Here is a 22,975-nt window from a genome sequence, read left to right as displayed (position 1 = left end):
CTTATCCAAACCCTTAATGTGAAAAATAAAATTAAATAAAATAAAAAAAAATTGAGACTGACGAGCCGCTATTCATAGGGAGACATTTTGTATAACACCCATTTCGCTACCTCGGGATAACAATAAAAACAGCACGCAAAGTATATTATTGACTTTCATAAAAGGTGGCACATGGACAGTACTCACACTCTGTACTGAAGTGGAAGTGTAAATACTAGTGTTGAAAAAAAAGTGGCAAAAGTTTTAGTAGGCCTACTGGTTAGGACAAAAGTCAAAGGACAAAATTAACGTGTACTGAGAATATATACAATACAATTTTAATACCTTCACTCAACAAAAAAATACTCAGAATATATTTTTTTAAAATTCTTTTTACTAACCTTTTTAGTCCTCGCACTGAAAAATACCAAACAATAACAGAAACATAGCAGAGTTTTTGGGGGGATTTTTGAATAAGGCTAGGGATAGTGAATATTTCATTTCTAAAAATCTATTGCAAAATTGTCGTTATGCTCCCTTTTGAGTTCTCCCTTGAGTCCCCAAATTATAAGTCCATCAATAAGTCTATTAATCAATCAGTTAATTTTTCTTTTTTTTTTTTGTGTCTGTTTGGATTGTTACAAACTAGTCAAAAACACATCAGTTTTCAAAAGTAAAAAAATCTGAAAAATAAATACAACTACAAAAACCCCAAAATCGAATTAATGAAGTAGTAGTGAAGCATTGCATGATACTCATATTTGTAGATTTTCTCATCTTGATTGCCACTTTTTATTTAATGTGAGCACTCGACTGGAAAAGATGACATCACAGCCAGCCACAATTTGTTACTGAAAAATATAACTAAACTTTGAAAAATATGATTCAACTACCTCAAATCGGTGCCACATTTATGATTACTGTATTACATTACATATTGCAGAAAGAGTGATAGCCCGTGTTCTTATCTTTTTTATCCATTTCAGTTGAACTCTCTAATTGGAAAATATTACCGGAAAGCCACCATTTTGTGACTTGAAAATGTAATTTAAATTATTAGATTAAATGCAAGTTACACAAAATTAATAAATAACTCTAAACCACTTACTTGCAAGTATTGAATATGTTCAGCCTATTAGATATCCCCTCAATGATCCTTAGAAAGGTGAAGAATCAGCCCGGGACTACACGACAGGACTTGGTCAATGACCTGAAAAGAGCTGGGACCACCGTTTCCAAGGTGACAGTTGGTACTACACTAAGACGTCATACTTTGAAATCACGCGTGGCACGGAATGTTCCCCTGCTTAAACCAGCACATGTCAAGACCCGTCTTAAATTTGCCAATCACCATTTGGATGATACAGAGAAGTCATGGGAGGTTTTGTGGTCAGATGAGACCAAAATGGAACTTTTTGGTCATCATTCCACTAACCGTGTTTGGAGGAAGACGAACAAGGAGTTCCATCCCAAGAACACCATCCCCACTGTGAAGCATGGGGGTGGTAGCATCATGCTTTGGGGGTTTTTTTTTCTGCACTTGGGACAGGACGACTGCACTGCATTAAGGAGAGGATGACCGCACCCATGTATTGTGAGATTTTGGGGAACAACCTCTTTTCCTCAGTCAGGGCATTGAAGATGGGTCGTGACTGGGTCTTTCGACATCACAATGACCCGAAGCACACAGCCAGGAAAACCAAGGAGTGGCTCCGTAAGAAGCACATCAAGGTTCTGGCGTGGCCTAGCCAGTGTCCAGACTTAAGCCCAATATTAAATCTTTGGAGGGAGCTGAAACTCCGTGTTTCTCCGCGACAGCCCAGAAACCTGTTTGCTCTAGAGAGGATCTGTGTGGAGGAATGGGCTAAAATCCCTCCTGCAGTGTATGCAAACCTGGTGAACAACTACAGGAAACCTTTGACCTATGTAATTGCCAACAAAGGCTACTGCACCAAATATTAACATTGGTTGGTTGCTTGGCAATTTCTCCGTAGCCCTTTCCAGTCATGTGGAGTTGTACAATTTTGTCTCTTGTGTCTTTGAACAGCTCTTTGGTCTTGGCCATGTTACAAGTTCGAGTCTTACTGATTGTACGGGGTGCACAGGTGTCTTTATGCAGCTAACGACCTCACACACGTGCATCCGATTCAGGATAATACTCGGAGTGGAGGTGGACTTTTAAAGGTGGACTAACAGGTCTTTGAGGGTCAGAATTCTAGCTGATGGACAGGTGTTCAAACACTTACTTGCAGCTGTATCACATATATAAATAGTTAAAAAAAAATCATACATTGTGATTTCTGGATTTTTCTTTTTAGATTATCTCTCTCAAAGTGAACATGCACCTACGATGAAAATTTCAGACCCCCGCATGATTTCTAAGTGGGAGAACTTGCAATAGAGCAGGGTGTTCAAATACTTATTAAGACACACGGGCAGCCCTTCAGTCATGAAACAACAACAGCGTGATTGTCATTATGGTCAGGTTTTATTCAACCAAATGTTCCAGCGCCAAAATTTAAAGTCATATGGACCCAAAACCATTATAAAAAGAGAGGACGGGGAGGAAACAAATAACCATAAATATATAAAAAGGACTAAATGCGTTTTTCTTGCGGTGGTGGTGGTTATTGTTGGGCTATCGAAACTGGAGGGAATGTTTTCTCGTTTACAAAACTTCTTCTGAGGAGCTTTTTTTTTTTTTTTTTTTTTTTACAAGTTATCAAGGTCCTGCAGTGTTTGGTCCAGGACTCGTTGCATTCCTATGTTTTCTTCTTTTGCAAGGGATAGATTATCTGCAATGGTGGGGGAAAAAAAACAAAATGAGCGGGTCAGATATAAAATGCAACGGAAAGGTCAGATCGATGATGAAAAAGTAAAAAGAGAGGAGACAGGATAAAATAGAAGATGTCTTTATTGAGCTTAAAGGAGGAAACAAGTCAGCTATAAAGAGAGAAAATTGACTTTCCTACCATTGTCACCGACAAGCCAGGAGACAAAAAAAAAGGGAGTGAAAACAGGAGAGCAGCGGCGGTGGGAAAGCTTTTTTTTGTTGTTGGGTTTTTTTTTGTTTGTTTTTTTACAAGGTGTTCATATCATTGAGGGCATGGTCCAGCTCCTCGCTGATAGCCTTGTAACTCAGCTTCTGATTATACAGTTCGTCTGAAGGTCACGAGGCAGGCGGGTAAGAAAGCGGGATCAGAAGTGGGGGGGGGAAAAGCAGGAAGAGGAAGAAGACAGGTTTAGAGGAGGAGGAGGCAGGATTGAGGGGCAAGATCGGTAAAAGTGACACACGAAGAAATGCGGCGACAAACAAACCTTCCAAGTCGTCTATGGACTTTTCCAGCTTGGCCACTGTCCGCTCTGCAAATTCCGCACGAGTTTCCGCCTAAAAGAAAAATAAGCAAAGGGTCATGAAAGAGCCGGAATTGACTTCTTAGTAAAGAAGAAGGGAAGAATTCAGCCATTAGCTAACCTCCTTAAGCCTGTCACTCAGGACCTTGATCTCTTCCTCGTATTTGTCTTCTTTCTCAGAGTACTGCAAAGACAAGAAAAATTGTTTTTCTAGATGATCACATCTTGAAACCGCGCTCTGCCTATATTTTACGTCGTCTAAAATGCTTTATGATTTAGCCACAGCCCTTTGTGATGTACAGATCTGATTAAAAAGTCTTTGTCTTACTTTGTCAGACTGGGCCTCGAGCGACTTCAGGTTATTGGTGACGTTCTTCAGCTCTTCCTCCAAGTCGCTACACTTCCTGTGGGGGGCAGAGACAACAATGTGATTGGTTCACGTGTATTAAAATTTCTTTTTAAATACATTCATTTTGATGCTTTATTTGTTTTTAGCTTTACACGGAAGACCGAATCAAACGCTTGGCAGGGCCTATGTGGCGCACAGGCCTTATTTTGCCCACCCATGCTTAAATGCACACATTTAGCCTTCACTTCATTTGAATAGAAAAAAAAATGGCGCATCATTATTTCTTCTATTTCTTACACTTCTGCAACCTCTGCCCTCTCCTCTGCTCTCTCCAGGTCGCTCTCAAGGATCACCATCTTACGGGCCACCTGTTGGCACACACACACGACAGCAGTTATAGCACACAGTGATGCAACACTTTTTAAAAAAAAATTAAAAATATGCCACAAAGAATGCGGATTCGTTGCCGCACCTCCTCGTATTTGCGGTCAGCCTCCTCGGCGATGTGTTTGGCCTCCTTGAGCTGCAGTTCCTGGATCTCCATCTTCTCCTCGTCCTTCATGGCTCTGTTCTCCACCACTTTCATGCCTCTGAAAAAGGCCAATGGCGAGCGCCGTCATGCTAATTAATGGAATATTCTTACATTTATTCCTACTTAGCTGGAGATGGAGGGCTTTTATATTTTAAAAACATAATGAAATGCAGAAAAATGACAAACACTGTAACTAGCGTAGCCGTACTCAACGTAAACATGGACACGTACAACGTGAAACTGATTGTCATTAGGGCTAATGGCAGATTATGATTATTACAGCACAGAGAACATTTTGACTATGTGCAGTAAGACTCCATACTTTCATTAAAGGAAAATTCCAGTGGTTTGGAGTAACAATGTATCCAATAGGTCATGTAATATGTACTCTATTTTGATTATGTGGTGCTAAATCCTCTCTCATTTAATAATGTTTTGAGAAGATTTTCATCGACAATTATGAATTTTTAGGTGCGCTGCCATTTTTGCGAGTCACATGACCTACATGCGCGGATGCAACGCGTTACGTGCCGTTCCAAACGGTCGATAACATGGGACACCATTATGCCCAGCGCAGATTTCTCTGATTTTATCCTCATCTGACGAGCGATCTCCACCTCGCTCACGGCTCGCTCGTCAGACTCCGCGTCATTCCGCCCGAAGAACCATCCGAATAGTCAACATTATTTACAGCCACAGGTTCAAATCTGTATGGATGTATTCCTCCGTCTTCCCGATCAACCGATACTCAGATGCGCACAAAAAGCTAACTCAAAGCTAATGGAGCTAAACGTGAGCAAATGCTAACAAGAAATTGTTTGATGGTATGCTACAAGTATAAAACACTAACAAAGCTAAACTTTTAAGCAAAACTTAAACGTAGAATGAGGTTCTAGTTTGTGTGTAACCTAAATGCGAAGAGGAAACACATTTATGGTGCGGTCCAAGCGTAAAAAGCTAAACATGTGAGCCAAATTTCAACAGGAAATGGTCTTATGGTGTGCTGCAGTTATAATATGCTAGCAAAGATAAGTAGGGGTGGAACTATTTTAACGAATCAGGTTATATCAGTCAATTATTATTTTTTTGATCAAGCCAAGAATCAGATGTTCAAAAACGTTTTTAGATGTCTATCCTAGAGTTATTAAAGTAATAAATTAAGACTAATTAAAAAAATATATAGCCAGTTATTATGTATAAAAGTGCAGAAAAATGTATTATGTGTTGTTTAAAAATGACCCAAGGAGTCAGAAAAATAAATAATAAATAGAAAAGTGGGGAAAAAAAAAAGGAAAAATTTGGAGTATATCACTGGTGTTGGGATGAAACCTCTCATGTCAAATTTTAGTCAATTTCATATTTTTCACAGATAAACATTATGTTGATCTGATTGAGATCTGTAGAGTGTTGTTGAAAAGTGAAAACATGATTGTAAATGTTTCCGATCCATTTTAATAGTAGCGATTATACTAGAAGGGCAGCACGGTGGACCAGCTGGTAAAGCGTGGCCTCACAGTTCTGAGGTCCAGGGTTCAATCCCGGCCCTCCCTGTGTGGAATTTGCATGTTCTCCCTGTGCCTGCGTGGGTTTTATCCAGGTACTCCGGTTTCCTCCCACATCCCCAAAACATGCAACATGAATTGCACACTCTAAACTGCCCATAGGTGTGATTGTGAGCGCGACTGCTTGTCTCGATGTGCCCTGCGATTGGCCGGCAACCAATCCTGCCCCCTGCCCGTTGACAGCTGGGATAGGCCCCAGCACTCCCCGCGACCCTCGTGAAGATAAGCGGCAAAGAAAATGGATGGGTGGATTATACCGGAAGTGACGTATACAACACTCACAGGTGCACTGTTTTGTTTGAATGCTTATAATTACTGTCACACCAGTGCTACGCTTCCACAGTAAGGTTAGCAGTATGCTAGCAAACATTTGTCGTTTCAATCTTTGTTTTGAGGTCCACTTTTAAAGTAAACTATGACTGGGAGTGACAAGTAAACGGCCTGCTGCACAAACGTTTCGCCTGGTATTTCTCTATCTAGCTACGCCATCAGACTCCACATATCTACTCGGAGCGACTAGTTTGAGCTTGCGTCCTCCAACATTTATTGCTTTACAAAGGTCGCAAGCAGCACATTCTCTATGGGGCATTGTGTACTGTATAGTGAAACTTTCAATCTATCCCCTAGCCATGTTTAAACTACAAACAAACAAAACACCGGCGCTGCTGTAATACGACCCCACTTCCGTGGCACCGCTCTGGGGCATGGCAGCGCATCCGCATTTCCACCTGATGACTGACAAAACAATTGTATGACGCAGCGAATCGATAATGAAATTCATCACCAATATTTTTAATTTGCGACTTTCTATCCATTTTAACGACGCATTGTTCCGCCCCCAAAGTTTAACTTGAGACCCAAACCAGAACAATGAAACAAGCTATGAATGCATGTCCGCTGAATGCTAACAGGAAATAATTTTTTTTTTGGGGGATAAAAAAAGCTAACAAAGCTAATCTTGTGAACCATTTCGCGTGCGTGTTAGCCGAATCCTAACAGAAAAAAAGGTTTATGATGTGCTGGAGAGGCTTTCACATAAAAATGTGATGTGCTTTTGCAATATGGGTAACGTAGTCGCGCTTTCGTTGTCACCTTTCGCTCTCGTCCGCTGCCTTCTCGGCCTCCTCCAGCTTCTGGAGAGCCGTGGCCAGCCTCTCCTGGGCCCGGTCCAGCTCCTCCTCCACCAGCTGGATCCTGCGGTTCAGGGATGCCACATCGCCTTCCGCCTGTAGCGCCAGAGGGAGGGAGGCAGATGTCAGACTTGAACAAAGACACAAAGAAGACCACCGCAATTACCCTTGATACCCTCCCCCTCCTTCTTCCTCAGGTGCATGTTTGTTTGGTTTTTGTTTTGCAAAGGAGTGACATCACTTGAAATTCCTGCACTTTGACCTGGTGCAGATGCCGCCCCCCTAATAAGACTGCGGGTGATGTAAGCTTAAAGAGGTATAGCTGGCCTCACTCTGCATGTTCCCGTGAGCGTTCCCTCATCCTCATCCTCCCATGGATGTTTGGTAAGACATAGCAGAGGCCTGTTTCCTGTGGTGCTGATAACGCAGTACGACGGCTGCTTCCTGTTTCAGACCAGGGTGGTCATTTTGTATGCTTGGCTAAACAGGGTTGGGGGGGGTTTTCTATGTAAATTCAAAGTTGATGAAATCTGACTTTCAAAAAGACAATTTCCCACCTACAACTGAAGACTATAATACCAGAATTTACAGTATGTATGCATTTATGTATTTACAGGATCACAAAGGGTTACTGTAATTTTGGATCGGCTGGCGGATGCCATGATGGATCTGTGGCCAGGCACCCACCATAGAAAAATTCAATACGAAAAAGTTTCAATTTAAATAGTGATTATGAATTTCAATTATTTTTAAATGCAGAATATCTATGACATATATATATATATATACACACCAATTATTTCATAATGATTGAACAAGTTAAAATGGGGGAAAATATTCAAATTTAACATTAACTTGAATATTTTACTTTTATGTTGTTGTTTTTAAATCTATAATTTTACCCAAATCTAATAACAGGAAAAAACTCTGAAAAGTATTTATAATTTTTAGACTTCTCATTAGAATTTTTTTAATACTGTAGTCTAAATATTATGTATATATACTGTAAGTACACACACCCACATAATTATTTAAAACATCTACAAAAAAATTACATACATATACACACACCAATTATTTTATAAATATGATTGAAATGTTAAATTGGGTGGAAATATTAAAATGTAATATTAATTTGAATATTTTACATTTATATTGCTGTTTATAAATCTAGAATTTTATTCATATCTAATAAGAAAAAAGTCTGAAAAGTATTTCGAGGTTTTAATCTTCTCGGAATTTTTTTTCAAATATTTTAAAGTCTAAATAATACACACACATATAAATAATTATTTTAAACATCTACAAAATGTAAAATCAAACTGAAAAAACATCCATAATTCGTAATTGTATTGTATTAAAGTCACATTATACATATTTTTGAGTGCCCGCATTGGAGGTTAATCAGTTTTCTCTTCTTTCCCCCTTCCATCGATTAATAGCCTACATTCCAATTGAACGCAGTGGATCTTTCAGTTACGTAACACACCCCAAATGAGTCAGGAAACTGTCCGGGGGTGCCAATTCATCCGTAAATTAAAACGCTTCAACAGTTCAAAATAAAGTGTTAAAACAAATGATAGGGTGGGGCTCCCACTGTAAAACTTCACTCTGAGGTACACACACACACAAAAAAAGTATCATATAGAAGTGTTTTTTTTTGGGGGGGGTGGTAAAACTTTGGTGGGCTGTTTAGGCTCAGGCTTCCCCAAGAGTACAGTTATAATAATAATTATTTAAAAAAATGTCTTTCTCGGGTGAAAAATCTCACTTTTTCGCGCAGCTCCCTCTCTGTGTCCAGATCCCTTTGTACGGCCATTGCGCGTTCATCCGCCTCATCAACTTGCTGCTGCAGGGCCTGAATTTTCTTCTTCACCGTCTCCATTATCGCCCTCGAATTCTCCGACAAACGACGCGAGAAAAACTGACAAGGTCGAGCCTCGAAGCGTCCCGTTAAGTTTTTGTGGCCGGTTTGCCTTCCACAAAAAACTTTTTTTTTTTTTTCGGAAAACTTTTTTTTTTTTTTCCCCCCTTTCTGCTTTTTGCTGCTCCTCCCCAGGCAGGAAATAAGGGACGTTGCGGGAAGTGAGGGAGATGTGCAAAGCAGGGGGGAGGGAAGGAAGGAGGGAGGCTGTGCGGGCGAAATTTATGGCCAATTCCTCCAATCCTGGCAAGAGTTTTGGGTCCGGGTGACGTCACCTGGCCCAGGGATGGGTGGAAGTTCATTTTGCGCGTCGGTGTGAGCATGCGCAAAAAAAAAAAAAAAAAAAAAAAGGTGAGAGCAAAGTCCGCCTCTTCAGTGAGGGAGCGCACTTTGGCAAGGGTGGACTTATAAGGCAAATGGATTTTTCATTTTTGTGCTCTGATCAAAAAAGGGGGTGTGTTTTGAAGGTAGCTGATTCATTACATGGGAAAGGAGTGACGTTATTGTCTCGGTGGGGTGACGATGGGGGGAGGGAGGGAAGGGTTTCCTTGTAATCCTCATTCGAGTGGGTTTGTAGGCCCTCAACAGTTTGGTGGCATGTCACCTGATTTGGGCCCTCTCAGCCCCCCCCTACCCCTCCCCCCCCACGCCTTATCCTTCCTCATAGTTGCTTTATTCACACATTTCTTTGTTATCAGTCTTCTCGCCCTGCCTGAGGAAATGAACCCTTGCGGCCCCTTTGTCATGCTTAATCCTGGAAATGGTTGCCAAACTTTGCCGCCACCCTCGTTCGGTACTGTTTAGGCAAGCTTGGTCGATACCTAAGTAGGTTTTGGTCTCATTTGGGTGTGTCCATGCTCTCTTTCCAGGCATTGTTTTTTTTTTGCACTTCCCAGCCACGGTCCACCAAATGTGATGTTGCCAAGTGAAACTGATTACAACGCAGAACCCAAAAAGGTTATCTGCAAGAACAGTGATCACCCTGCTAAAAATTTTTTATAGAACTTTTCTAAAGAACTATAGAACTTTAGGACCCAAGTCCTATAGAATTTCTATAAAAATTCTATTGTTCTGTAGAAATTCTGTAGAAAATCACAGCCAAAAGTTCTATAGAGCAAGTTGTATAGAATTTCTATAGAAAATTTTTAGGAGAGCACCGCCCAACAGAACCAAAAACTAATCACGGATTCTTTACGAACAGAAATCGGAGACGGACGTCACCCTCGATGAGCGAGCGCGATTTACGAATGTAATGTTTTGTAGTTTTTCACTTAGCACTTTAAATTCCAAGGTTCTTGACTGTATGTTTTGTCAGAATGGCGTCTGAGCTGTGGCCGCCCCAAATAAGGCCCGAGCGTCGATTTCATTGGACTTTGCTGCGTGTTTGCTTTAGCCTGCATTCCTGGCATTCCTGCTCCGACTGCAGGCTGGCTGGCCCACTTTTTGTCCGCGCCTGAGACAAAAAGCACCAAGAACTCGCAACATGCCTGTGCTGCCCCACACTCACCCCCCCCCCCACCCCCCAAAAAAAGAGACAGCCCACTTAGTGTATTGCTGTTCATTTGCTTGTTTGTTTGGAATATAGTATGGAAGTAAATATGTGCTACCAGGATTTGTTTACTTCCATAGATACAGCATGACAAAAAGTATGAGTTGATTCATGGGTGCATTTTGGGCTTTATTGTTTTTTTTTTTTTTTTGGTGTGATTTTGTTTAAGGCAATGTGCCTTTGTTGTGTTTATGTGCATGGTTCAGTTTTTATTTTTTTCCCCATCATCCAACTACGATGCATTGTGAAGCCACCTAGCAATTCGACCTCAGGAAGAAAAAGGAATGCAACAAAAAGTCAGACAGGATGTCACCCATATTTTTCTCCCAAATAAAAATAACAACAAAAGAAAGAAAAATAATGACGATTAAAAACATTAATTAATTGAAAACTAATGCATTAAAATCGTCCACACATTCCTGAGTTTATTTAAAATATTTAAAAAATTCTAATGAGACCATTCTTATAAAAAAAATTATATATATATATATATATATATATATATATATATATATACTTTTCAGACTTTTTTTCCTGTCATTACATTTTGCTAAATTATTAATGTTTTATTACATCATTTAATTTGTTTTTATTTTGAGCCAAAACATTTCAACTGTTTTTGATATTTTTGTTCGGATTTAATCTTTATTTTTGTATTTCATTACAGTTTAATAAAATGATTGTATGAACCAATAATTTGAATTATTCTTGTCATATATAATGACTTAAATTTGATATTTCATCCCTTATTTTTCCCATTTCATTATCATTTTTTCACTCTTTTTAGTGGGTGTTTTTAGTTTTTTATTTTAGTTGGTTTTCAGACTTTTTTCCTGTCATTCCATTTTGCTAAATTATTAATGTTTTATTACATCGTTTAATTTGTTTTTATTTTGAGCCAATACATTTCACCTGTTTTTGTTCGGATTTGATCTTTTTTTTGTATTTAATTACAGTTTAATAAAATGATTGTATGAACCAATCATTTTAATTATTCTTGTCATATACAATGACTTAAATTTTATATTTCATCCCTTATTTTTCCCATTTCATTATCATTTTTTCACTATTTTTAATGGGTGTTTTTAGTTTTTTATTTTAATTGGTTTTCTAAATTTTAGTGCAGTTTTGTGCATATTTAAATTCCATATTCTATGCTTTTATTTAATGCTATTTGTTACTTATTTTTTATTTTAGCTTTTTTTTAAACCACATTTTGAAAATATTTGTGTTTGAGCCAGTGGTCTTAATATTCTTCTTGAGATCTTATTTAATTACATAGACATACGGGATGTAATGTAGAGTGGATTTTAAAAACAAGTCTATACACACATGTTCAAATGTCAGGTTTTTGTGATATTAAAAGAAATTAAAACAAGATAAATCATTTCAAGCCTTAATGTTACTTCTAAACTGTGCAACTCGTTAACTTTTTTTTTTAATAGTGGAATTAAAACACAAAACAAAACAAAAACTGAAATAATGCCTTTGCACAACTTGCATGTAGTTGCACAAGTGTAAACATCCTGTAATAAGTTGGACTATGTCCAAAATTAATCAGTTGCATATGTATGCAAGGTATGTCTTTTTCTCCAGCAAAGAATGTCAGGAAAACCCTACAAGAACTGAACTGAACTTGATTTGGGATGAATCAGAGACTCTTTAAATGGCCGCACTTGTGTGCTGACAGCTTTTCACCACATGAGTTTTTCTGTGGTTTGGGTGCCCAAGACCCCTCCCTTTTACATTTTTTCATTCTAAACACAGCCACATCTCAGTTATAAACACACTTGTGCAAAAATGTTGTTTATTTTTACTTTCACTCTCAAAAATATAATTTTTTGGGTCACATTAATGTTGGAAAACGTTTTGAAATTATCTGCGTGTCATTATTGATATCACAAAAACGTGGCATTTGAACAGGGGTGTGTAGACTTTTTTTCCCCATCGACCGCACACTCCTTTTATTTCATTGTCCATCCATCCATCCATCCATCCATCCATCCATCCATTTTCTTTGCCGCTTATCCTCACAATGGGAATGCTGGAGCCTATCCCAGCTGTCAACGAACAGGAGGCGGGGTACACCCTGAACTGGGCGCCACCCAATCATAGGGCACATGGACACAGACGATCCACGCCTAGGGACAATTTAGAGTGTCCCATTAATTTTGCATGTTTTTGGGATGTGGGAAGACACGGGAGTGCCCGGAGAAAACCCACACAGCACATGGAGAACATGCAAACTCCACACAGGCGGTTTCGGGATGAAACCGAGGTCCTCAGAAATGTGAGGCCACACTTTACCAGCTGATCTACCATGCCGCCCTGTTTATCCATCCATCCATCCATCCATCCGTTTTCTTAGCCGATTATCCTCACAAGCGTCGCGGGGAGTGCTGGAGCCTATCCCAGCTGTCAACATATACAAGGCGGGGTACACCCTGAACTGGTTGCCAGCCTATCGCAGGGCACATAGAGACAAACAGCCGCACTTAAAATCACACCTATGGACAATTTAGAGTGTCCAATTAATGTTGCATGTTTTTTGGGATGTGGGAGGAAACCGGAGTGCCCGGAGGAAACCCACGCAGGCACGGGGAGAACATGCAAACCTCACACAGGCGGGTCCGGGATCGAACCCGGGACCTCAGAACTGTGAGGCCAACGCTTTCCAGCTGGGGTGCTGCCCTGTTTATTCATGTAAACTTAAAAAAAAAAAAAGTTTCATGTACTGTATTCTAAGTTATGCAGGATTAAAGTGACAGTATGTGATTGTAATATTTAGGATTATTTAAAAAAAAAGAATCTATTCTGACTGACTGACCGACGTAACTCTGTTTCAAACCAAGCATCTGGATCCACGGCCGACACTTAACTCCGAGGACCTTTGCAAATGCGGCTAGCGATACTTTGTCAGCCGGCCCCAACTTTGTGTTCCCACATGTGGAAAATGCGCCTCGGGTGGCATCACGTCGTGCCAACTCACGTCCGCGGCCTTCTTCTCGGACAGCTCCAGTTTCTCCTGAGCGTCCTTCAGCGCCTCCGAGTATTTGTCCAGCTCGTCTTCTGTCCCCTTCAGCTTCTTCTGCAGAGCCAGCAGGTCGTCCTCCAGCTGAAACATCAGTCAGGTGTTATTAAGGAAAGCGAATCTGTCTGTCGTCACGTCGCGGTGCAGGGACGCAGGAGACACGGCAGATGTTTAGCTGATCAAGTGCAGAGACGTATTAAAATAGCCCTGGCGAAATTACAATTTGTGTTTTTTTTATGTCTTGGCCATTGTTCAATTAATAGTGCAGCTTTTATAAACATATTAAACATATTTTACAAACTTTTCATGGAGTTGTGTGTGTGTGTGTGGGGGGGGATTTTGTTCTTAAGGGTGCCGCAATTGTTATAATAGTTGGTCGGAGCGGGTGTTTTAGCTAATGTTAGCTAGCTACTTTAGCTGATTAAAATATGAATATATGGAGTCACGGTTAAGTGTTTTTATGTGCGTGAGAAAAGCGGTGCTCACGAGTGGAGATGTTTGGGAGGTGAGTCCGCGCTCTTGGGCCGAGCGGGGCAGTGACCCACCAGATCGCGGGTGTCAAACCCAAGGCCCTGGGGCCGCATGCGGCCCACCACGTGATTTTATGTGGCCCACGAAGCCAAATCTAGAGTTGCCATTTCCATGATTTTTGTAAAAATCTATGCCAAAATTTCTAATGGTCATATATCATAAATGACCAAGTTGAGATATTACAAGCATTTTTGTGTTAGCAAACGTGAATAGATGAAAAACACGTTACCCTTGATTTAGAGAATCACTGATGATGTAGTGGTACACACGCATGCCTTTGGTGCGGGCAGCGTGGGATCGATTCCCGCTGAGTGATGGTGTCAATATCTGCCCTGCGACTGCCTGGCAACCAGTTCAGGGTGTCGTCTGCCTTTTGCCCGAAGCTAGCTAGGATAGGCTGCAGCTCTCCCGCAACCCTTGTGAGGATAAGCAGCTTGGATTATGACATGACCCTTGATTTCTGATTGGGATTCTGGTACATCCATCGATCAATTTTCTTAGCCGCTTATCCTCACGAGGGTCACTGGGAGTGCTGGAGCCTATCCCAGCTGTCAACGGGCAGGAGGCGGGGTACACCCTGAACTGGTTGCCAGCCAATCGCAGGGCACATAGGGACAAACAGCCACACTCACAGGGGCAATTTAGAGTGTCCAATTAATCTCCCATGTTTTTGGGATGCGGGAGGAAACCGCAGTGCTCGGAGGAAAGCCACGCAGGCACGAGGACGACATGCAAACTCCACACAGGCGGGGCCGGGATCGAACCCAGGTCCTCACAACTGTGAGGCTTTTACCAGCTGATGCCAACAGGATTCTGGTTCATAAACTGATTATCTAAACATGATGAGATCGTCAAACATTTTTATTGTTTCACAGTCAAAACACCCCTCTGAGGGGAAACCCGAACTACAACGTGGCCCACGAGAGAAATGACTTTGACGCCCCTGCACTGGATGGTGCCACACCTGCAGAGTTGGCGCGTCTGACCGCCATGGCCTCGGCGGAGGTCTTTCACCGTACTCAGTGTGCTTTTTCTGATTACAGATCAACCTTGCCAAAATGGCAGAACGTCAAGCGTGTTATTGACGGGACTTGAGGAGGGTTTGACTCCCTCCATTGGGAACGTGGCCAAACTGCAGCTGGTGGTCCTTGACGGTGTATTTCGCCATCGCCGCCGCACCAAGAATAGCTAAGAAAGTACAAACAAATATTCCGTCATCTTGGATTTCATGCCGACGCTTCCCTATGTGGAAGACGAGCTGGACGGGCAACTGAGTGCTCCCTTACGGAGGTGGGGGGCTTCCACTAGGTTTAGTCGAGGGTCCTGGCTCTGTTTGCGCTTCTCTGTCATTCCTGGCACTCCTCTGTGTTGACACCGTCTCCCACAGAGCAGTAATTGTCTTTTTTTAGACGCCTCGGGGGATAATCTTACGTCCCCGCGCTCCACTTTGGTCGTATCGAGTGCTCCGTCGTCGGAGCGAGGCGCTGAACGATCGCCTATCAATCCGCGAGGAGCTTTGATCGGCACGCTAATCGTTCGCAAAATGCGATAACTCTCCACAACGCAGCTAATCTGATAGGCTTTGTACGGGCCTGACTATCTGCTGGTGTTTGGGCCACAGAGTGTTAAACTCTGTGGCATCTATTTGATGGAGGGCTTCATTTAAGTGGATGAAACCTTGGACAACTACTGCACTTGATCGGCTACGTCAACGCTTTAATATCCGAGTGTGAAAAATGGTTCCTATGAACTAAAGTAATTACCGTTATTACCCATTTTTTCCTGATCGGTAAAGGGAGGTGTCTATTTAAAGGAAGTGTTTAATTTCATCAATGGATTATACATCTGAATGTCGACATGTGAACAATCACATATATAAATAGTAACAATTATGGATACTGCTTTTTTTTTTTTTTTTCAATTGGAAAAAGCTAGCCGTTATCTTGGGAGGGTGTTTATTTTTCTTTAGTTGGTGACGCACCTAACAATTACTTTTTCGTCTTAAAGATCTCATGTTTTAGCCATTTGGACCGCCATAGAGTAACGCTTGGTATAAAAGTGTCAATTTCATACATTTTTAAAACATTTATTTTGTCATACAAGTCCAGAAAACGTCACTGACAGCTGCTACTCAGTTCTGTGGAAGTTTTGACCATATTTGAGCAAGACCAGCCCCTTTCCTCTGATTGGTCACCTCCGTCCAATGAGAGCACTTGCTCGGGTAGCGGAAAGGGAACGCCGAGATCATCACTAGTGACGTAGATAATGCTCTTTGTAGATATGCTCTTCTCTAGTGACGTAGATAATGCTCTTCGCTAGTGACGTAGATATGCTCGAGAAATTCAGATGAACGGATTTCAGGCGTCTCGCCAGAAAAACGTCTGGAACTCAGGAATGCGCGCACGATTTTAATTTATATTTCACGTTTACTGAGGCACCATAGACAAAATGTTACATCCCAAATACAAGAAAAGCCAAAACGCAGGACTTTTAATATCCATGGACGAATGATAGTGTCTCTGATCTAGAACAAATACAATTGCTCCATGATTTTTTTTACAATGAAAAAAAGGGAGGTGTCATCTAATGACATCTTTATTTGTCTTAAGTGGATAAGGTCGCAATTGTGTCAACAATAACAAGAATTCATTGTAATTAAAACCTATTTTCTCGATGAGAAAAAGGAGAACTCTATTTGTGGAAGGAGTTTGGCTTATGTAATGAGGGACTCGGCGAATGCTTGACTGTCTTAATATTCGAGTGTGACCAATACCATCATAAACTGACGTGATTCCCGTCACGTTAGTACCAGATTTTTTTTCTTCCAGTTGTGAAAAGGGAGATATACATATTTGAGGGAGGCTTTTATTTTTTGCAAGTTGGTAACATACCCGTACCCGACAGCTACGTAATGCCTGTGTGTAAAAAAATAAAAATAGCATTTAGCGTATGAACTGAAATAATTATTGTGACATTACTACGTTTCTTATGTGAATAGAGGTGTTATTAACTGAGGCATAAATTTGAGAGAGGCATTTATTTAGGCATTTAGCAACATACCCGCACCCGAAAGCTACGTAATGTCTGCCTGTAAAAAAAAAAAAATTATTTAGCGTAAGAACTGAAAAAAACATTCTTACAGTAGTATGTTTTTTATGTGAAAAGGGAGGTGTTATTAACTGAGGCATATATTTGAGGGAGGCATTTCTTTTTTTTGCAAATTTGAACACACCTGACAACTGCTGAATGTCTAAATACGGACACTTAATGTCTAAATGTGAGCAATACTATTTATGAACTTAGCATACTTAGCGGGTTGAGCGCCTGAGTGTCTATGAACTGCTGTAAGTACCGTTATCAATTTTTGTTTCGTTAAATTAAGCCATTGCTTAAGGGAGCAATCAGTCTGATTTTGCTATTAATATTTCTTCTGCTTTCTGTTATAGCGTTGCAATAAAAATGTTCTCAGCAAGGAAATTTGACCGCGAAGTTCAACCCACCATCTTGCATTTCTCCTCCGCTGCTTTCTGGTCCGTCTCGGCCTGCTCCGCCCGGTCCAGGGCGTTCTCCTTGTCCAACTTCAGCATCTGCATCTTCTTCTTGATGGCCTCCATGGCGACGGGTCTTTTTGGGTTTTTTCACGAGTCCGACGGGGGAGGTAAAAACGACAGATCGTGGACGGCGCCCGGGGAGCTAGAAACACGGGGAGAGGAGCGACGAAAGAGGAGAAGAGCTCGCCGGAGGAGGGAGAGGAGGATGCAAAAAGTGAAGGTCCGCGAGAGCTGCGTGTGATTTAAAGTGGAGTCAACCTCGGTCCCCCCAGTGACAACCACGACATGTCCACCGCCCCCCTCCCTGCTCCTACCGCCTCCTCCCTTACTCTACTACATATTCTGCAGCCCTCCCTCCCTAATATAAACTTCTCAAATGCTTCTGGAGGAGCAACGTGGTGATGTTTTGGCAGCGCATGTCCTTATTTGGACCACTGCTCCCTTCGCCCCCAATCCCCCCCCCCCCCTTTTTTTTTTTGGCACATGTTTACTGGCTTGGGAATGCTGAGATTGATGTTAATACCAGAGTTGGTTAGAAAAGGCATAGTTTTCATTCCGGGAGGGGGAAAAAAAAAACGATATGTGCAAGTGAAAATAAGCTGCTGTTTTATTTCAGAGCGAGTCGGCATCAAACATAAATGCAATAAAAGCTAACCGCTGCTAGCCCGCCCTTTTTTATAAGATTCGTTTCCTGCAACTGTAAAGGACTGTCGACATTACATTTTTTATCTTATGAACAGTAATGAGATGTTTTAAATCCATTTGAGCGAGGCAGTCATTGATCACCAGCCAGTCGCTCTTTGGTGGTTTGTGTGCGTTTATTTTTTTGTTGATGGAGGAAACACACATTGTGCTCAAAAGTAACTCTTCAAAGTCAATCCATTTTCAATGCCGCTTATCCTGATTAGGATCACGGGGCGCTGCAAGCTATCCCAGCTGACTTCGGGCAAAAGGTGGACCACACCCTGAACTGGTCGCCAGTCAGTCGCAGGGAACAGGTGGACATCATCACTGAGTGGGAAGTGAACCCGTGCTGCCTGCACCAAAGTCAGCTGAGTGTACCACTACACCAGGTGGTGTCAAACTCATTTTTTGCCGCTGGCCACAATGTAGTTCCGCTTTCCCCCAGAGGGCCGTTATGACTGTGGAACCATAAAAATGGTTTATCGCCTCATCGTATTGACACGTGAAATTTATGAATTACTTTTGGAATCAGAACTCAAAGGTAATAGCTTTTTCAACGACTGTTGATGTTTGGCAACGTAAAAACCCTTGCAATACCTCCAGATTATGATTTTGAAATCTTGGTACAGATTTGAACGAGAATCACGGGAGTTGACATACATGATTTGCCTTCGCGGGCCACATAATATCACGTGGCGGGCCGGATCAGGCCCCCGGGCCTTGAGTTTGACACCGGCGCACTACACCATTAGTGACTCCAACTCTTCAATGTCCAAGTGTAAAATTAGAAGTACAAACAGAATGGTACCACTTGTTTTTTACACTAATGGGTACAGAAATTAATTTATTTGATGGAGGCGTTTATTTTTCATCTCTTGGCAACTACATGATAGGCTCACAAGTTACCTCTTTAATTATTAATAACTATAGGTTTACAGTTTTCCTGATGGTAGGTGGGAGGTGTCTATTTGCTGCAAAGGAATTTGGAGGATTTTTTGTTTTTTTGGGGTGAGATGTTGGGAATTGTCCTGCTTCTCGTGTATTACAACACGACTGAAGAGAACAGAAACTGCGACGAAACTTTTTGCAATCAGAAAGAGGAAGTTAGTGTACGTGTTTGTGTGTGCGTGTGTGAGAGCGAGTCGGTGTGTAACATCAGAACATCAGCGCTCATGTGCGTTGGCTTTCTGCTCTTACGTCCCAGCTGCCCCCGTGCTAAAAATAAAATATCACAAGAAAGGTGGCCAGTGACCATATAAGTGTTACTTCTCAATATCAACTCGCATTCGCCGCATCGTCGCTTAAGAGAATCCATTTGAACGATTTCTCCTCCGACGTCACACTGACATTGGATTTCAGACATCACGCCAGGCCTCTGTCTAGCCAGGTGCAATTTTTCTTGAGGAGGGTGTCGGGGGTAAGGAAGTGGGAAGATTCCAGTCATGAAAGTCATTCACTCTTAGCTGATTTTGGCACTTACTGGATAAGAATGCTAAAAATGTGACGTAAAACGTTGACTAAACGGTTCAAAAAGTTTTTATCATGGTGGCAGTTTGATGGCCTCGCTTCGTTTTCATGGCGACTCCTTGAAAAGACCATTAAAGTGGCATGTTTGGAATATCGCCATTTTGTAAATTGGCTGTTCCTGTTGAATTTTCGCCATGATTATTTTTGTAAATCCTTTTATAATTGACAAGCCAAAAAATTTTTTGTTCTGATTTGTGAAACTGCTCTCTCTCGTTCTTTTTTTTTTTTCCTTTCCAGTGAACGCAACTGAGCAACTATTCATGAGTCATGTCCCATCCATTTTCTTAGCCACTTATCCTCACAAGGGTCATAGCAGGAGTGCTGGAGCCTATCCCAGCTGTCAACGGGCAGGAGGGATGGTACACCCTGCACTGGTTACCAGCTAATCGCAAGGCCTGTGAATCAAGTCCCTTACCCCTAAAACGCAAAAATTTACACCAGGGTGACCTCACATGTAGAAATTGTCGCATTTTCAGGCATTTTGACGTGCCAGAAAAGGCCATGAAAAAAAAAAAAGGATGGACAACTATACTGGAATACAGTAAAACCTAATTTACTATCAGTGTTACATGCTAGAAAACATCAATAATAAGTAAAATCCACAAAAATAGCAACCAAATATTTATTGGATTGCTATATAAAGATCTAAGTGCAATTTGTGAAAGTGCACTATGGAGAAAAGTGTCAGTGTTCTCGCTGTCAACTTCAATTCACTATCACCGCAAAGCTGTCGGCAATGCGCCGGTCACATGACACTTCGGAGACATGGTGTGAACAGGCGCTTTCTCAGCCTCACCATTTGCACCATTCCTCCCACTCACCGTCTTAGCATCGTTGTCAGCAAAACCATTATGGATCCCAAAAAATGTAATTGCTGGGATATTTTAAACTACAGTACTGTAGTTGGAGAGCACCTAGCTAAACATTGCTCTTTACTTTCATTTGTTCCTGTCAATATTGTTAAGAGAGTGTACATTAGCTTTGCTTTTGGCTAAGGTGGGTATTTGTGAATTGATTAGATAAAACTCCGACTGGGTGGCACAGTGAATGGTAAAGCGTTGGCCTCACAGTTCTGAGGACCCGGGTTCGATCCCGGCCCCACCTGTGGGGAGTTTGCATGCTCTCCCCGTGCCTGCGGGGGTTTTTTCCGGGCACTCCAGTTTCCTCCCACATCCCAAAGACCCCACAAAAACAGTAACATTAACTGGACTCTCTAAATTTCCCCGAGGTGTGATTGTGAGTGCGATTGGTTGTTTGTCTCTTTGTGCGCTGCGATTGGCTGGCAACCAGTTCAGGGTGTACCTCGCCTCCTGGCTGTTGACAGCTCGGCTAGGCTCCAGCACTCCCCGTGACCCTCATGAGGATAAGCGGCAAAGAAATGGTGGAAAAAGATGGATGGAAAACTGACTTTTTGCGTTGCGTTTTTTGCGTTTTACATGGTCGAGTACTCGGCAAGGCTTGCCTTTACACCCACATCTAAATCAATTAGTAAAGAAAGATAAGTAGATCATAGATTTGCCTTTGAGTAACGCCATAACCCCGACCTTAAAAAAAAAAAAATCAACTGAAGCACTGACTCCGCAATAAATGAAATAAAATACTGTGAAGGGTTACTCAAATATATAAATGGAGTACTATAGTATACAATACATCCATACAACAAGCGCATCAAGAGCGTTGCATGGACTGACAGCTATAAGACAAAGAACATGAGGGAAAATCACAAATATTCTGTATTTTGTGCAAATTCTTGACCCTTCCGGCAACTGTTTGCTTGAACACGCATGTTTACGTCGTTTTTTAGACAATTTAAGACGATGGCGCTGCCTGAGGATGTCCTCCAAACTAAGCATGAAGTCATAAATATCAGTGGCACAAGCTCACTTTCGTGAACATGAACTCACGTCACATCATGAGCTCAGTGCCTTATTTGGTTGCTCGGGGTCATCTCTGGATGCTCACACTCGCACACAACTTTGACAAACCCGTCAAAGTAAGAACGATAAATGTAATTCTCATCTTCACGTTATACTATATTGTTTTATCTGTGCAAGAAGAGCCTTTGGAACAGACTCAACAGAGGAAAGACTGGAAAGGAGAGGAATCAGATGTAGAGGGCGAGAAGTGGGAACCCTCCCACAGGAAAAGCTCGACTGAACTCCTCTTCTCCTTATATGGTCAAAAACTCCCCAGAAAGCCGCAGGATCGCCTTGGGAGCATTTTGTTGGAGAGCCCTGCTAAGTATAAACTAGCGGAGAACCAGCATCCAGAAGAACAACTCAAATATCTGCGAGCGCGTTTTGTGTTTAGCTAAAACAAACAAACAAACAAAAACACATAATAGCACTGTAACACCTGTGCACTGAGTCGACGGACACGTCATCGGGCCTTTGCTCATCTGTACAAGCATGTCTGCAAATTATACAGTGACGACCGCTGACTCCAGACATGAGTAAGGCCGAGCAAAGAGGAAAGAACAAAACACGAGGCAGACGTTGCAATCTGAAAGTACAACCTCGGCAGTAGGTATTGTTTTTAGGAAATAAACGGTGCAGACAATGGCGTTTATTATTATGCATTAAAAAAAAAAAAAAAAACACCGACGGCTTTTCTTATGGCTTTGGCTCCATCTGAAGTTGTTTGAATGCCACTATAATTACGGCCAAGATGACTGAGCCGTGCTGTAATTGTTAACGACGTTCCTTGTGGAAATTTGACACGTCTGTGTAGCTTATCCCAACTGTCAAATGAAATGAGTCAATTTTTTTTTTTGGGTCCCTGACAAGAAAATTTGCACCCAGTGCACTGCACAGCCCCCTAAAACCTGAGAAGGACGACTTTGAGAGAAGAAGTCTGTGGCAGGAAAATTGGGACAAAAATTCATCTGGACCTCGACTTATTTTGGCCCTCAGCATTTTGGTTAGGGAACCCCTGACGGAGTATATTAAGTTATATTTGGCTCGGGGCCCCCAACGATCCAGTTGTGTCCTGACAATGTTAATACTCCGTCTTGGCAGCGAAGTGTCACTTTGAGAAGGCCCACTCATCCCACCGGAGGGCCCGCGCTGAAAGGCGCACGCCGAAAAGTGCAGGTCCTCAGGATCAACAGAAAGGATGGCGTTACCGCCTTTGTATCATATTGCGTGTTATTTCAGAGGGCATATTTACCCAACACGACCGCCACATCGAGTTTCTCTGCCCGTGACTTGGTGGCTTGGCTGGGTGAAAACCTGCTATTTTCAGGCCATATATTTTGGGAGGTAATGTTTTTT

At 41.8% G+C, this 22,975-nt stretch overlaps 1 protein-coding gene across 4 annotated transcripts; it reads right to left on the bottom strand.

The window, feature by feature from the left end:
* Window positions 1-2,448: 2,448 nt before the first annotated feature.
* LOC133510605 (tropomyosin alpha-3 chain-like) lies at window positions 2,449-17,804 on the bottom strand. 4 transcript variants are annotated; one of them, XM_061838680.1, is made up of 9 exons: window positions 17,442-17,800; window positions 13,369-13,494; window positions 6,869-7,002; window positions 4,155-4,272; window positions 3,980-4,050; window positions 3,662-3,737; window positions 3,455-3,517; window positions 3,298-3,367; window positions 2,449-2,774 (listed from the first exon to the last, which is right to left on the bottom strand). In XM_061838680.1, exons 1-9 carry the CDS (start codon window positions 17,553-17,555, stop codon window positions 2,692-2,694), a joined length of 855 nt encoding a protein of 284 aa, XP_061694664.1. In that variant the 5' UTR covers window positions 17,556-17,800; the 3' UTR covers window positions 2,449-2,691. The 4 variants fall into 4 exon arrangements, with proteins under 4 accessions (XP_061694664.1, XP_061694665.1, XP_061694666.1 ...); XM_061838682.1 differs by lacking the exon at window positions 2,449-2,774 and adding an exon at window positions 2,876-3,141 and having other exon boundaries at window positions 17,442-17,804; XM_061838681.1 differs by lacking the exons at window positions 13,369-13,494; window positions 17,442-17,800 and adding an exon at window positions 8,678-9,018.
* Between the last annotated feature and the right edge of the window lie 5,171 nt (window positions 17,805-22,975).

This window comes from Syngnathoides biaculeatus, chromosome 13 (genome assembly GCF_019802595.1).
Source record: "Syngnathoides biaculeatus isolate LvHL_M chromosome 13, ASM1980259v1, whole genome shotgun sequence".
Classification (NCBI taxonomy): Eukaryota; Metazoa; Chordata; class Actinopteri; order Syngnathiformes; family Syngnathidae; genus Syngnathoides; species Syngnathoides biaculeatus.
Note: the sequence above shows the minus strand (reverse complement) of the source record. Positions and strands in the feature narration are given on the sequence as shown.

Bases quoted from the DNA above. Each gene is read 5' to 3' on its own strand.
- LOC133510605 (XM_061838682.1), bottom strand. From the start codon at position 17,555: ATGGAGGCCATCAAGAAGAAGATGCAGATGCTGAAGTTGGACAAGGAG. The intron at 3,518-3,661 runs GTAAGACAAAGA...TTGTCTTTGCAG, and splicing joins TCGAGGCCCAGTCTGACAAA to TACTCTGAGAAAGAAGACAA. The intron at 3,142-3,297 runs GTTTGTTTGTCG...CGTGACCTTCAG, and splicing joins GTCCATAGACGACTTGGAAG to ACGAACTGTATAATCAGAAG.